This window comes from Notamacropus eugenii, chromosome 5, assembly GCF_028372415.1.
Source record: "Notamacropus eugenii isolate mMacEug1 chromosome 5, mMacEug1.pri_v2, whole genome shotgun sequence".
NCBI lineage: Eukaryota > Metazoa > Chordata > Mammalia > Diprotodontia > Macropodidae > Notamacropus > Notamacropus eugenii.
The window spans coordinates 21620114-21637481 of record NC_092876.1 but is presented as its reverse complement, the minus strand read 5'-3'; the positions used below and the strand labels follow the sequence as shown (position 1 = coordinate 21637481).

The following is a 17368-nucleotide window of genomic DNA, read 5'->3' as shown; positions in this document are numbered from 1 at the left end:
TTGGAAATTTAAATTAAAAAATCAAAGAGACCACAGCAATTTATCATGAGATTAATACATTATGACCAGATGGAATTGATACTAGGAATATAGGGCTGGTTCAATATTAGGAAAACTGTCAGCATTGACCATATCAACAGCAAAATGAACAGAAATCATGATTATCTCAATAGAGATAGAAAAAACCTTAGAAAAAATACAACACCCATTTCTACTAAAACTAAAGAATATAGGAATAAATAGAGTTTTCCTTAAAATGATAAGTAGCATCTAACTAAAATTGTGAGCAAGCATTATATGTAATGGGAATAAGCTTGAAGCATTTCTAGTAAGATCAGGGATGAAACAAAGATGTCCATCATCACCACTTCTTCAAAAATGTACTAGAAATGTTAGCTCTAAAAGTAAGAATAAAAAGAAATTGAAGGAATTCAGATAGGCCATAAAGAAACAAAGCTTTCACTCTTTGCAGATGATATGATGGTAAGGAATCCTAGAAAATCAACTAAAAAATTACTTGAAATAATTAACTTTAGCAAAGTGGCAGGACAAAACATAAAGTCATGAAGATCAACGTTTTTATATGTTACTAACAAAGCCTAGCAGCAAGAGGTAGAAAGAGAAAGTAACTGTAGAACATATAAAATAGTTGGGAGTCTACCTGCCAAGACAAACCCAGGAACTGTATGAACATAATTACAAAGCACTTTTCACACAAAGTTGAATCTAAATAATTGGAAAAATATCAATTACTCATGGGTAGATTGAGCTAGCATAATAAAAATTATAATTCTACCTAAGTTAATTTGCTTTTTCAGTGCCACAACAATCAAACTGCAATTTTATGGAGCTAGAAAAAATAATAACAAAATTCATGTGGAAGAACAAAAGGTCTAGAGTATCAAGGGAATTAATGAAAAGAAACGCATGTGAAGGTGGCCTAGCTACACCAGATCTAAAACTGTATTATAAAGCAGCGGTCATCAAAACTACTTGGTACTGACTACCAAATAGAGTGCTGGATCAGTGGAATAAGTTAGGTACATCAGACAGAATAGTCAATGACTATAGTAATCTAAACCCAAACATTCCAGCTTCTGGGATAAGAACTCATTATTTGACAAACTGCTGGAAAAACTGGAAAATAATACGGCAGAAACTGGGCATAGAACAACATCTTACACTCTGTTCCAAGGTATGGTCAAAATGGGTGCATGATTTAGACAAGAGGTGATACTGCAAGCAAATTAGGAAAACAAGGAATAGTTGTCTGTCAGATCTATGGTGAGGGAAAGAATTTATGAACAAACAAGAGATAGAAAACATTATACAATGCAAAATGGATAATTTTGATTATATTAAATTTAAAAAGTTTTGTGCAAAACCAACGCAACCAAGATTAGAAGGGAAGCAGAAAGCTGGGAAACAATTTTTACAGCCAGTATCTCTGATAAAAGTCTCATTTCTCAAATATGTAGAGAACTGAGTCAAATTTATAAGAATGCAAGTCATCCTCCAGTTGATAAATAGTCAAAGGATATGAACAGGCATTTTTCAGGTGAAGAAATTAAAGCTATAGTCATATAAAAATGCTCTAAATTACTATTGATTAGAGAAATTCATATTAAAACAACTCTGTAACCACATCATACCTCTCATATTGACTAATCTGGCAAAACAAGAAAATGATAAATATTGGAGAAGATGAGGGAAAATTGGAACACTAATGTATTGTTGGTGGAGTTTTTAACTGATCCAGCCATTATTCTAGAGAGCAATTTGGAACTATACCCAAAGGGCTATAAAACTGGGCACATATCTTTGACCCAGCAACGCTCGTTCTATGTCCCAAAGAGATCATAAGAAAAGGGAAAAGGATCCATAAGGACAAAAATCCATAGCAGCTCTTTTTGTGGTGGCTAAGAATTGGAAATTGAGGGGATGCCATCAATTGAGGAATGGCTGAATAAGTTGTGGGATATGAATGTAACGGAATACTATATGTCCATAAGAAATGATGAGCAGATAAACTTCAGAAAAACCTGGAAAGTCTTACATGAACTGATGCTGAGTGAAGTGAGCAGAACCAGAACATTGTACACAGTAACAGCAATATTGTACAACAACCAACTTTGATAGACTTAGCTCTTCTCAGCAATGCAATGATGTAATACAATTCCAAAAGACTCGTGATGGACAGTGCTATCCATATCCAGAGAAAAAAGTATGGAGTCTAAATATAGATCAAAGCATACTATTTCTCTCTTTTTTTGTTTGTTTTTTGTTTTCTCTCTCATGGTTTTTCCCTTTTGTTCTGATCCTTCTCTGATTCTCCATAACTAGTATGGAAATATAAGTTAAAAAAATTTGTTTTTAAAAAAAGATTTCTAGTCCCTTATGCTGCCAGTTGATCTTCATAATTTTGTCAGAAAATGGCATTCACATGGAAGCAATGCAGTTTCCTGGCATGGAGCTTATAGATTGTCCATACAATGAGATCAGCACAACAGTTCTGTAGACCTTCAGTTTGGTAATCAGTCTAATACTCTCCTCTCCCACACTTTCCTTCGGAGCCTCCCAAACACTGAGCTAGTTTTGGCAATTTTTGCATCAACTTCATTATCAGTGTGTGCCTCCCTGGAAAATATACTGCCAAGGTAAGTGAACTTATCCACAGTATGCAAAGTTTCTCCATTTGCTGTAACCAGTGGTTCTATATATGGATGGTGAGGTGCTAGCTGGTGGAGCACCTGTGTTTTCTTGTTGTAAATTGTTAGGCCAAAATTAGCAAAAACAGCAGAGAATCTATCCATCCTTTGTTACATCTCAGCTTCACAGACTACATTGATTGAGTGAACCATCATCCACAAATAAAAAAATCATACACCAACTCTGTCCACTTTAGTCTTGGCTTGTAGCCTTTTCAATTGAAGAATTTACCATCAGTGTGATAGCTGACTTTGATGCCATGGTTGTCCTTATTGAAAGCATTTGACAATATAACTGAATATATCATTCAAAAAAACATGGGAGGAAGCGCACAGTCTTGTTTAACTCTCTTGTTCGCTGGGAAAGAATGAGAGCATTGTCCATTATCCAGAAGCCAAGCAAGCATGCTGTCATGAAACTAATGTACAATACTGATGAACTTCTCCAGGCTACCAAATTTTGACATAATTTTCCATGTGCTTTCGTGACTGACAGTATCAAAGGCCTTACTCAGATGGACAGATATTGTGTACAGACCTCTGTTTTGCTCCTGGCCTTTCTCCTGGAGTTATTGAGCAGCAAACACCATATCTACTGTTCCTTGGCCCTTTCTGAAGCCACACTGATTCTCAGATAGATGACCATCTTCCAGGTGAAGAATCTACCTATTAATGAGGAATCTTGCCAGCAATGACTAAAAAGAGACACTCCACAACCCGACCCTTCTGGTGATTTTCACAGGACAATATATTTTCTTTTCCTTTATAGAGATGAACAATGGAGGCTTCCTTGAACTCCTGGGAGATAGCCTCTGCTTGCCATATAACCTGGAATATTTCAGTCAGCTTTTGTATGAGCAATGGACCTCCTACCTTGTAAATCTGAGCTGGAATAAAATCAGCACCAAGTGCTTTGCCACAGAATAGGAGCTAAATGCTATGCAAAACCTTTTCTTCGGTTGGAAATTTGTCTAGGGAGATAATGATTTCAACCTGAAGTATATAATCAATGGCTTCAGCATTGATTGATGATGGTCTGTTGAGAACACTACAGAAGTGTTCAGCCCATATTTCCAGGATCATGTCCTTAACGCTGATCCCTGTAGCTCCATCAGCACTGAAGAGTTGAGGTATACTATACATCTTTGGCCCATAAATAGCCTTCAGGCTATCATAAAAATGCTTCCTTGTTACTATCAGTGTAAAACTGAATTTCATCTGCTTTCTTACTGAGCCAGGAATCTTGCATTTTCCTAAGCTTCACTTGTTCTTTACTCTTAATAAAGTTAAATGCTACCTTCTTAGACACAGATGAACTATCCTACTGATAAACCCTGTGGAGTTTTCATTTAGCAACTTCTGAATTTCCCCATCATTTTTGTCAAACCAGTGTTGTGAGTGTTCTGACCCAAATGAGTAAAAGTGGTGCTACACACCAAGTCTCTGAAAGCTGCCACTCCTTTTCTGCTCCACCATTGTCAACTGTCTGTGTTGGCTCGGTTTTCCCTCTAAATTAGCAACAAACTGTTCCTGCTCAAGAAGCACTCTAATCTGTTGACATTAAGTCTTCTTTGCCTTGGGCGCTCTGCTGTTGTTGAATGAGAATGTTTAGCTTGGACAGGATGTAGATCAGTCCAGGATTCTACCACACATCATTCTTATATTCATTCTCTTCTTACAATTACACTGTATTATATGCCCGTGTTTGCTTCTAGGGTGAATCCACAAAGTTTCATTGTGTTTAGGTAAACAGAAGACAGTGTTGGTGATGAGATCATGAGGTGCATAAGTCTTCAGTAGTAAGTAACCCTTGCTGTTGCTGTTTCCAACTACATTCCTCTCAAGGACTCTCTGCCTTGTCTGATGGTCTGTGCCTACTGTAGCATTAAAGTCAGCCAAAATTATAAGTTTCTTCTCTTTCCACACATTGATGATGGTCTCAGGTCTTCATAAATTTTTTTCTTTACATTCATCAGAGTCATCAGAGTAGGGGCATAGGCACTGATGGTGATGGCATGGTGTTTTCCTGCAAGTGGAAATTGCATTGTTGCAAACCTCATGTTCACTCCTTTTGGAAGGCATATAAGTTTATTGACTAGATTAGTTTTGATTGCAAAACCTACACCAGATTCACAGCACTCCCCTTCACTTCAACCACTCAGAAAAATGTATCCAGTGCCAACTTCAGTAAGCTAGCCTTCCTTTGGCATCCTTGTTTCACTCAGGGCTGCTATTTAGATGTAATACCTGCTGAATTCTCTTGTAACAAGAGCTGCTCATCTTTCAGGTTTACTGGATTTTGTGTTGTCTATAAGTATGCACATTTCATGTACTGATGATGAGTGGAATCATCTTTGCAGAAATTTTTGTACATTTATTTGTGTGTTTTGACCACATGGTAGAATCCCCACCTGCCATGGTAATTAGACCAGAGTTAAGTGAGCAGATAATTTTAGAGCACCTTTTTAGCCCCTTCTTCACACCAGTAGATGAGCAATGCGATCCTTAAAGGGCTGCTCAGACAGCCAGGGGGCTGCTAAATCCCACTGCTGCTTCCAGTCAAAAGAGAGCTCTGTGACCTACACTGCCTGTGTGCAGAGTTATGACTACAGCTCCCATTGTATCCGTACCTGCTACTTCTTCACTTGCCTGTCTCCACAGAACTTTAAGATGGGTAAAAATGGTAAAATGATATGGGCGATGTCTTTTGATTTGTGTGTAAATTGGCCTTAAGTGAGGCAGAATTGCATGAAGTCATCAGCCTCATTTTCCCTTCTAGAGTTGTCACATTCCAGTGGCAGAACAGAGCCAAAGTGACTGGTGATGGTTCAAGAAATGGTGAATGACATTGGTGTCTTTGATGTCTAACCAAGCTCTAAATGCCCCACAGCACCTGCTTCAGTTGCCTTCATGGCCATTGGAACAAATTGTTCTCATCCATCCATTACACCATGGGAAGTCTTCACATGTTTGGGGTAGACACCCTTTTAACTCACCAATGGGTTTGAGACCCCTTGGTTACCCTCAAACTGGTTTAGCTCATCTGCTTAAATGGTTTACCAAGATGTGGTTACTGCATATCCTATAGCTTCTTGGAGTCACAGGTGAGAATTAGGTGAATTAGGTTGACACCAAAGGTGGAAAGCAGCCTTGAAAAAGGGTTCAACAGCCCTCACACCAGAGGTACTAGTCTTCCTGAACACACCCTTCATGAACTCTTTCATAAGCTTTATTCAAATGAATAAGCACTTACTGTAAGTAAGTAAGACTTACTGTAGAATGAGGGGTTTTAGGTGGGACTTCAGGGAAGCCAGAGTGAGCATGAGGGGCAGCCAGAGAAAACGGAATCAGGAGATGCAGTGTCCTAATCAAGGAATAAATAGGAGGCCTGTGCTACTGGTTATTGCATGTATGAAGGGGGAGTAAGGTGAAAGAAGACTTGGGAGGTAGGAGAGGGGCAGATGATGAAGGACTTTAACAGTGGAGCAGAGGATTCTGTGTTTGATCCTGGGAATAGAAAGCCAAGGGAGTTTATGCAGTAAATAGTGACATGATGCAAAATGAATTTTAGGTAGATGCATTTGACAGCTGGATGGAGCATTGCGTGGGTGGGATAAGAGACTTGAGATTTACCACCATGCTCTTGCAATACCTCAGGTATGAAGTGATTGTGGCCTGGCCAAGAAAGTGGCAATGTTGGGAGACAGGGGGATGTATGGGAGAGATGTTATAAAGGTAGAATCAATATGACTTTCCACAGTGTTCAATATGGGTGGAGATGAGTGTGTGAGACATGAGTGGGTGACACTTAGGTTATGAGCATGGATGATTGGAAAGGTGGCACCCTGGATAGCAGTAGGAAGATGGGAATATTGAGGGGAAAGGTAATGAATTAATTTTGGAAATCTTAGGAGAAACAGGAGAAAGTATTATCACCAAAACCTAGAGAGGAGGGCATCAAGGAACAAAGGATATGTCAAAGAATGCAGAGAATCCAAGAAAGGTGAAGATTCAGAAGAAACCATTGTATGTAGCAATTAAGAGATTATTGGTATCTTTGCAGAGAGTAGTTTCACCTGGACAGTGAAGTTGGAATCTGGATTGCAGAGTTTGGAAGAGAGTAGAAGGAAAGAAATTCGAAACATCAGTTGTAGCTGGCCCTCTCTAGGCCTTCTTTATCCTTCAATAGGAGAGATATAAGCAAATATTAAGTGGGAATGAATGGACAACATGAGATTTTTTTCCCAGCATCAGGGAGAAATCTGTCGGTATGGAAGGAGCCAGTAGAAAGATTTAAAATTTGTGAAAAAGTTGGGATTGTACAGGAGGGAAGAACCAGGTCAGAAGATGGGATAGATTGGGATCATTTATGCATGTTGTGGTGTTCTGCCTCAGCAACCAGAATCTCCATAATTTATGCAAGACTGGGGCAAAAGAGGAAAAGAAGGCTTCTGGTTTATATAAGATGAGGAGGAGGTAAGAGCTTTCTAAGTGTCCTTTTTTTAAAAAATTATTTTATTTGTTTTCACTGTTCTCCAATCACTTCCATATATATTATATTTTTTCCCCTCCCTCCTCACTCCCTCCCTGAGACAGCATGCAATCTTATATAGGTTGTACACATGCATTCTCAGTAAACACATGTTCACCTCAGTCATGTTGCATAGAACAATTAAAATGAATGGGAGAAACCATAAAACAAAACATAACATAATCCAAAAAAAAAATGGTCTGCTTCATTCTGCAATCCAACTAAGTTCCCTTTTTTTAAAAATAAATAAAATAATGAGGCCAAGTGTTCAGCTGAGCATATTGGGGGAAGAAAACCAAATGAGTGGGGTAGGTTGGGGAGGAAGGAAAAAGTTGTGAAAAAACCTGCTTTGGTGAGATAGAGTCAGGAAGATCTAAAAGGATTGCCTTGGCCCAGATGAGATCATGTACCCTAAATTGAAGTGGACCCAGAAGGCCCATTTTCATGATTTTTTTCAGTTTCCATTCAGTACCACATGGGTGGCAATGAAGGCCACTACCTTACTAGAAGTAGTAATCCAAGGCTGAGACTTGCATAAATCATCAACCCAAGGTGTCTTTCCTGATCTCAATGACTCAATCTTTATCTCCATTCTTAGAAAATAAATGGTCTTATATATGTAGGTGACCACCCTAAGGGTAAGGAGTTGGAAGGTGGAGACTCCTGGGCATCCCATAGAACTAGGAGCTCTGGGAACTTTAGAAGCCTTTATCTGGTCTGGTCAGGTCCAGTAAGGTTTAGAACCAGATAAAGGTAATGGTTTTCATATATATGAGTGTGTGTATATGTACATATGTGTATATATACATATGTGTATATGTAATATTATATGTAATATGTGACAATATTATATATAGATATATAATGTATGTGATTTTGAGTTCCAAATTCTCTTCCTTTCTCCTCCCCTTGCCATTCTCTTAGATGGTAATCAATCTGATATAGGTTATAGATGTGCAGTCATATAAAACATTTCCATATTACTCATTTGTGGAAGAAAATTTGAACCAAAAAAATAAAGAATAAAGTAAAAATAGTATGCGTTAGTCTGCTTTCATTCACTGTCAATTCTTTCTCTGGAGGCAGGTAGCATTTTTCACTTCAGTCAGTAAAAATTGATTAAGCACCTACTATATACTAGGCACTTTACTAAACCCTGGGGATACAAAGGAAGGGAAGAGAAAGTCCCTGCTGTTCAGGAGTTTCCCATTAACTATACAAACATGGAGATGGTTGGAGAAGAAAGAGCAGATCACAAATCTCACTCTTAGTGAGCCAGACAAAAGAGGGTGTTTTGGTGTGGAAATACATTAAGTTCAAGAAGAAATATGTGACTACAAAGAGAGAGAATAGTTTAAGGAGGAGTTGTGAGAGTTGGTAAGGAAACAGTAAAAATTAAAATCATGATAATAAAAAGAACTAAAATTGTATAGGACCTGCTAAGTGCCAATTGATTTACAAATATCTGATTTCATCCCCAGCCACCCTGGGAAATGGGTGTTATTTTTTTTTTACAGATAAGGAAACTGAGGCAATTAGGTACTGTGTCTTTCCCAGTGTCATGGTGGTAGGAGGTTTCTGAGTATGGATTTGAACTAGTCTTTCTGTGTGCAAGCATAGTGCTCTGTCCATTGTCCCTCTAGCTGTTTCATGGTAGAAAATAACCTTGTACCATAGTGGAACCTTCAAATAAGGGAGATAAAAGGATAAGAGTCTTTTAAGACAGTGTTACAACTAGTCATCTGGGATTGGGATGGATGGAAGACAAGGAGTGGGGATCAGGCCATTTCAATTATAAGTAATTAGTATCGATCCCATTCCATTTCCCCACTTAATTGTTGTTTCTAAAGATTTAGGAAGAAGCAAATAAGAAAGATGAGAAGAGAATATCTTATAGAAGTCATAATTCATTGTAATAGCAAAATATGCATGGGATGAATCATCCCATAAAAACAGAGGGATAGCAGAATGCATTAGAAAGCAGAACGAGACAGCATTTTGTGTCTAACAAAGAGCCTTGACTCACTAAAATGCAAGATTGGCATTCTGTAATATTTTTAGAACTATACTGCTAATGCACCCCAATGTGTGCTGCCTTTGAACCTGTGATGGCTACCAGACCTATAAAGGAATTCCTAAAGGAATCACAGAAAGAAGAAAAAAGACCCATTTACACAATAAAAATTATAATTGTTGCTTTTTGTTTTTGCAAAGACCTGGACACAAAGATGGTGCTCATATGTTGGAAAATGACTGAAGAAATGATGGTCTGAGAATATAATTGAATATTATTGAGCCACAATGATGAAAGAAACAGTGTCAGAGAAACCTCAGAAAAGTTGTCTGAACTGATGTAGAGAGAAGTGAACAGAACCAGAATTGTTTATTCTGTAACAATGTTGACTTAACAATCATGACTCTGGAACAGTAGTTCACAAAATCTTTTCTTCTTAGAACTCCTTTCCTGAACAAAAAGAAAGTGTATGGTGAAGTCCTCCCTTCACCTACCTATCTATGCCCCTTGCCCCTCAACCCACCCCCCGCTCCAGTAACTTATTCTCTTCCTAAAAAGTACGCAGCAGAGAGCAAAAGGAACCTTCCAAGAAAGCAAAGATGGACAACTCTGACCACAATGTGTATTTACTACGTAGGTTTTCTTGAAATGGAAACTTATTGCTTGTATATTTACAATCTGCTGTGCACTTCACATTTATTCTGTTCTTCATAATATTTTAAATTTATACATTAAGCACTTATTATAATGACCTGGGTTATTTTTACCCCACAAAGATCCAAATTAATACTTTTATTCTCCTGTGTATTTATAAAATATAAGATTTCATTGTACTTTACGTTATGAAAACTGACTTAAAGGCTTTCTGTAAGAATTTTTTTTAATACAGTAAGACCACTTGCAAGACTTCCATTCACATTTATTTTACAGATTTTATTTGAATAGGAATAGTATTTTTATTCAAGTAAGTTACAACTTTGAAAAAGTTTAACAGAATATGTGAAATTAATTTCAGAGTTGGACATTTTCTCTAAATAATGGTTTGCACTATTTGATTCAACACCTGATCAATCTAATCTTGAATCTGGTTTTGCATCAAGCTGAAATAGTAATAATGATAATGATGATGACAACCCAAATGATGACTCCAGCTAGCATGCCCCTTACTGGGCTAAGTGCTTTACACAGATTTTCTTATCTGATCTTCACAATAACAATAATGTTTGTTTACAGTTGAGGAAATTAAGACAGTCAGAGGTTAAGTGATTTGCCCTGGGTCACATTGCTAGTAAGTTTCATGTGTGGGATTTGAACTTGAATCTTTCTGACTGATATCCATAGCTCTCAGTCCACTGTGTTACCAGGTGTACAGACAATTCTCACTTTACATATGTTTGCTTATGCCAATTGGATCCACAGGGATGGCAGGACCTCAGAATGGCAGCACTCAGCTATAGTCACTGAACCCACTCTGGCTGCAGAGACCCAAGCCCTGAAGCTGGGCTGCAGGGCCACAGAGAAGGGGGCCCAGCAAGGAGAAGGGAAGGTCTGTGGAAGGGTTATTTAGGATAAGAAGGAATTGGCTATATTTTGATTTATAACCAAACTAGAGTGAAAATGCTTTCTCACAAATGGATGCGGTGGAAAATGGTTGGATAATTTTACAAGTTTTCTTATTGAGGCATGGAAATTAATTTTTTTTAGCCTCCAAATGGATGGGTGGTTATTATTTGAAATCTCTCTGCTCTCAGCTGCAGCTCAACCATTCTGAGTCATGATCTGAGTTGTGAAGGTCAATGAGAATGCTGGGCCTACCCATGTCATGCATTTGTTGTGATGAGCCAGTGTTATTGTACGTAAAGCTCTTTCTAAAATAAAGCCTCTTAGGACTGTGACCAAATGGCATTTCCAAAGATTGATTCTGCCTGTTAAAGTATGAAAAGTTTTCTTTTTCCCTGGGGAAATAGAACATAAATGAGTATACTTTCTTCCATCCAAAGAAAGAACACATACTTAGGTGTGTATCTTTTGTGTATGTATGATAGTTTGTTTTCTTCATTTGCAGAGACTAGGTTTGAAGTAAATGAGATGACTACAAAGCTGAGGATTGTTGTGGAAGAATCTGACCAGCAAAGACTCATGAGGGATGATGCCTGTGACTTCAGTTTGAAAGAAATCCATGACTCTAATATGAAAGTGGATAAAAATCCAAAGAGTCAATGTGAATTTGAAAAAACTGGGAAGAGATACAGACAGTCTTTATTCCTGAATCACTGTAAGAAAATGACCTCAGGAAATGACTGTTTTCCGGACAGTGAATATAGCAAGGGCTTTCCTGAACAGGTAAAGTTTTTTCATTCCCATATAAAGCCTCCTGAAATGCAAATGGATCAAGGTAATGAACTGGAAATGACTGTTAGCTGGAGTTCAGAGCTTAAAGATAAAAAAAATACCGGAGAAATCCTTTGTATAAATAACAAAGGTGGAAAAGCCTTCAGTCAGAACTCTGAACTCATTACTCATCAGAAAATTCACATTAGAAAGGAGCCTAATGAATATAATGAATGTGAATCAACCTTATCCCTTCACTCATCTCGTTCTTATCGTCCTACATTTCATGCTGGAATGAAATCATATGTAGATAATCAATGTGAAAAGACCTTTGATAGGAACTCAGATCTTACGAAACATCAGAAGATTGATACTGGAATGACATTTTATAAATGTAGTGATTGTGGGAAGCCCTTCTACTACAGATCACTTCTTATTAGCCATCAGAGAATCCACACTGGAGAGAAACCTTTTGAATGTAATCAGTGTGGAAAGGTTTTCACGTATGGCTCCAATCTTGTTAAACATCAGAAAACCCACACTGGGGAAAAACCTTTTGAATGTAATCAGTGTGGAAAGGCTTTCAAATATGGTTCCAGTCTTGTTAAACATCAGAAAATCCACTCTGGAGAGAAACCTTACAAATGTAATCAGTGTAGAAAGGCTTTCCAGTTTAACTCCCATCTTGCTGTACATCAGAGAATTCATACTGGAGAGAAACCTTATGAATGTAATCTATGTGTAAAAGCTTTCACATACAGTTCCAGTCTTGTTAAACATCAGAGAATCCACACTGGAGAGAAACCTTATGTATGTAAACAATGTGGAAAGACTTTCAGATTCCACTCTAGTCTTACTAATCATGAGAAAATCCACACTGGAGAGAAACCTCATGAATGTAATCAGTGTGGAAAGGCTTTCACACAGAACTCCCATCTTGCTGCACATCAAAAAATCCACACTGGGGAGAAACTTTATGAATGTAGTCAGTGTGGAAAGTCTTTCACACAGAACTCCCATCTTGCTGTACATCAAAGAATCCACATTGGAGAGAAACCTTATGAATGTCATCAATGTGGAAAAACTTTCACACAGAGCTCCAGTCTTGCTGCACATCATAGAATCCACACTGGAGAGAAACCTTATGAATGTAAACAATGTGGAAAGGGTTTCACAAAGAACTACAGTCTTGCTGATCATGAGAAAATTCACAGTGGAGTAAAACCTTATGAATGTAAACAATGTGGAAAGGCATTTACAGTGAAGGGCAATCTTGCTAGACATCAAAGAATCCACAGTGGAGAGAAACCCTTTGAATGTAAACAATGTGGAAAGGCTTTCACACAGAGCTCCAGTCTTGCTGCACATCGGAGAGTCCACACTGGGGAGAAACCTTATGAATGTAAACAATGTGGAAAGGGTTTCATAAAGAGCTACAGTCTTACTGATCATGAGAAAATCCACAGTGGAGCAAAACCTTATGAATGTAAACAATGTGGAAAGGCATTCACAGTGAAGGGCAATCTTGCTAGACATCAAAGAATCCACATTGGATAGAAACCTTTTGAATGTCAACAATGTAGAAAGGCTAGAATTCCAGGCTTGCTAAACATCAGAGAATCCACAGTGGAGAGAAACTTCATGAGTGCTAATGAAAGTGGAAGAGCTTTAATTACCACTCTTAGCTCAACAGAAGAGAATCCACACTGTAGTGAAACCTTAGGAATATAACCAGTGTTGTAAAGACTTCAGGCAAAAATTATCTCTTATTTCCCATCCAAGAATTCATATTACACAAATCTTATCACTGTCATGAATGAGGAGAGGCATTCAAATGGAATTCAGACTTTGTTCACTATTATAAAATTCATTCTGATGAGGAGCTCCATATTGACTCAGTGTGGGAAGACTTTCAACCAGAGATTATGCCTTACTTTATAGCAGAGAATTCCTAGTAGAGATAAGCCTTATGAATGTTGTAAAGGGGAATGTGCTTTTCTCTGGAGGAGGACCAATCGGTAGAAAACAATATTCATGTTGTAATGAAGGAATATAAAAGCAATGGTTGTAACAAGGGCTTCACCTAGAATTCATAGTTGTCTGTACATTGGAGAAATCATGCTGGAAATAAGATGTATCTAATTAAGAAAAGAAGGCCTTCTGCTGCAGGACAGATTTCACTGGACCTCCCAACAGAAAAGGCCTCTTTAAAAATCCCAAGCTCATATTGTCTGTAAAACCCTATAAATATATTTTTTTTCTCTGAAATCCTAATTTTTGTCGTAACTCCTCAATATTTCATGGCATTAATATACTATCATTTCTTTAACCATTCCTTAGTTGATTGATACTTTATTTACTGGCACAAAATGTCCTCATATAAATATTTGGGTTACTATTGGACATTTATTTTTCTCATGCTTTCTTTGAGCAACTATGTGGCCCTATGGATGAAGCGTTATGCTTGGAGCCACAAGGCCTGAATTCCAATACAGTCTGTGGCACATACTAACTGTATGACCCTAAGCAAGTCACTTAAACCTACTGCTGTCTGGGCTTCCCCATCTGTAGAATGGGAGTAATGAAAGCAACAAGTGAGTAACAAATGAGACACCATTTGTAAAATGCTTCTCAAGACAAGTCACTATGAAAATGCATACTTTTTCCATGGTTATTATTCCTTGGATCATAAATCTCATAGTAAGGTTAGTAGTTTAAAAGTTAAAAGTAGTTCAGCGGCTTCTCTTTTCATTCAAATTGACATTCAGAACAAAGTAAAGGAAACAGTAAGTGTAATACATAGAGCACTGGTTTAGAGTCAAGGAAAACTTGGTTCCAAATCCTGACTCAGACGCTCACTTATAACTTTCAGCAAGGGACAACCTCTCTGTGCCTCACTTTACTCATCTCTAAAATGAGAAAGTTGCACTTGGTGACTTCTCTGCTCCCTTCAAACTCTAAATATGTGTTCTCGTCAAAAGTACATTCATATGTCTTGTTCCCGCTGCCCCCTCTGTGTGTGTGTGTGTAAATAATTTTATTTTAAAATAAAGAATATTAATAATTTGGGCAATTAAGACCATTGGATTATAAATGTAAACATCTCAAATCGGGCTGTAACTGAAAGAATAAAGCATCCTGTCATAAGAACAATTATATAAAAATTATCATACTATGACTTTGTCGATTTTAAATGGTTATGTTTCTAACCATGACCCAAACGTTTTTTAAATCTTTTTATCCTTTTTAAAAAATTCATTGTGAACTTAAATACAAAAAGACAAAAAAAAATTTCCATTTACACAGAACAAATCAGAGAAGATTCGTTATGAAACCATGAATCTCCATTTCATACTGTTTACTTTTTTTGAAAAATTATATAATAAATACTACACTGCTACCCTGCTTTTCTGTGCTTCCTTCTGATTTTTTCTTCTGTGCATTTTTTTCCCTCTACCTCCCCAACCCCTATTAAAGGCCACCATTAGAGTCAGTTGTGTGTGTATGTGTGTGTGTCTATGTATGTATATATATATCATACCATTCAGTTCTTTATCTGTAGATGGATAATATCTTCCTTTGTGGGTTCTTTGTGGTTGTACATGAATAACATCTTCCTTTGTGGGTTCTTTGTGGTTGTACATGAATAACATCTTCCTTTGTGGGTTCTTTGTGGTTGATCTGATATTTAAAATACTCAGAATAACTTGTCATTCATGTTGTTCTTTGAACAATATTGCTGTTAGTGTATACAATGTTCTTTTAGTTCTGTTCATTTCACTCTTCATTATTTCATACAATTCTTTCTAAAATCAACCAGTTCATCATTTCTTATAGTGCAGTAATATATCATCATAATCATTTAGCACAATTTGTTTACTGATTACCCAATTGATGGGTGTCCCATCAATTTCCAATTCTTTTTCATCACAAAGAAAGCTGCTATAAATATTTTAGAACATAGAGGTTCTTTTCCTCTTTCACTGAACACCTCATGAAGCAAACCTAATACTGGCATTGATAAATCTAAAGGTATACATAGTTCTATAATTCTGGCCATAATTCCAGATTTCTCTCATGGTTGGATCAATTCACAGTTCAATCAATAGTGTATTACTATCCCAAATTTTCCACATTTCTTCCAACATTTGTTATTTTTCCCTTCTGTCAGTCTAACCAATCTGACAAATGTTAGCTATCTCAAAGTTTTTTAATTTGCATTTCTCTAGTAAATGATTTAGAGAATTTTTCATGGGCCTATATATAACTTTGATTTCTTCATTGAAAAACTGCCTGATCATATCCTTTGACCATTTATTAATCAAGGAATGACTCATTCTTATAAATTAGACAAAGTTCTCTATATATTTGAGATATGACCTTTATCTGATGAACTCCATAAATTCCCTTCACTCCAATTTTCTGCTTTCCTTCTAATCTTGGCTACAATGGTTTTATTTATACAGAACCTTTTAAGGTTAATTAATGTAATCAAAATTATTCATTTTATACCTCACAATGTCCTATCTCTTATTCATAAGTTCTGTGCATAAGTCTGATAGGTAATATGTTCTGTGTTCTTCTAATTCTCATATGATATCTCCGCTTATAACTAAGTCATGTATCTATTTTGACCTTATCTTGATAAATAGTATAAGATATTGGTCTATGCCCAATTTCTACCCGACATTTTCATCACCCAAAAGTTTAAATCTTTACATTTGTCAAATAAGCTTACTATAATCATGTACTACTGTGCATTGTATATCTATTCCGTTCATCTTATGACATATAAAAAGTACAAGAGACATAGTTTCTGGGCAATTAATCATTTTATTAATAATACTAGCATATTATTAATAAAAGGGGTCAGTGACTATCTTGAATGATAAAGATACCTCATGAAATCCACTCAATGCTTATATGCCTTTGTAAGAGTGGGTGTGCCTAATGGTGGCAATTGAATCTGATTGGTTAACAAGTAATAAGAGAGAATGAATATTATAGGTTGGACCTATTCTAATGAGGGGCTGGGGACTTCCAAATAGGGGACATTTATTTCCAAATCACTCCTAGCCTTGGGCAATCTAATCAAAGAATTTGTCCCCACTCAAAGCTGAGTAGAACACAATGAGATTCCCCACCTGGGTGGGGTCTAAACAAGATTGAAGAGCAATGTCCTTCAAATGCTGGCTTGGACTAACAGACTTTCAGAAGTCTTATGTCTCCCCCATATTAACAATTAGTTATTTAATAATCATTTCTCTCATTCCCCCATTTGATTCTATTGAGAGATGTAAGTCTTTTCAATGAATCATTAACTGATGTGACAAACACTTCACCAAGGGTTTCTAACTATGGGACTTATAAGGAGAAACAATGTGTGAGGGTAAAGGAGGAGAGACTGATCACATTGACATTGGGGCAGTTCCATCTGGTAAGCAAACCTAAAAAGGCACATAGGGATAAAGCAAATAATAAAATAAAATTGACCATTTCATAGAAGACTCATAGATTCATCTGGTTCTCTGGAACCATTTGATGCAGCTCTCTGGTTTGAGTGTGGTTGCAGAGCAGTTTCCAGCTGCCTGGCTTTTCTGGTTCAGGTCACTTGTAGACTTTCCTACACAATTGATCTTAACACAATTTAAATTTACAATACCTAGGTCAAATAGTGAAAGCTCATAACTTACATCTCTATTATTAGAAAATCAAATCTGAAAACTTTTAGACCAAAGACTTTCAATTTGTAGGTTAGCCATTTGTCATGTTAATATATTCAAG

The 17368-nt window shown here is 37.0% G+C and overlaps 1 protein-coding gene across 1 annotated transcript in view; it reads left to right on the top strand.

The window, feature by feature from the left end:
- LOC140507391 (uncharacterized) overlaps positions 1 to 15077 on the top strand; it is a 49604-nt gene extending 34527 nt beyond the window's left edge. Inside the window, 1 exon segment of the mRNA XM_072615490.1 lies at positions 11319 to 15077. Within this exon segment, the coding sequence (XP_072471591.1) occupies positions 11319 to 13315 (1997 nt within the window). The 3' untranslated portion in view covers positions 13316 to 15077.
- Positions 15078 to 17368: the final 2291 nt, after the last annotated feature.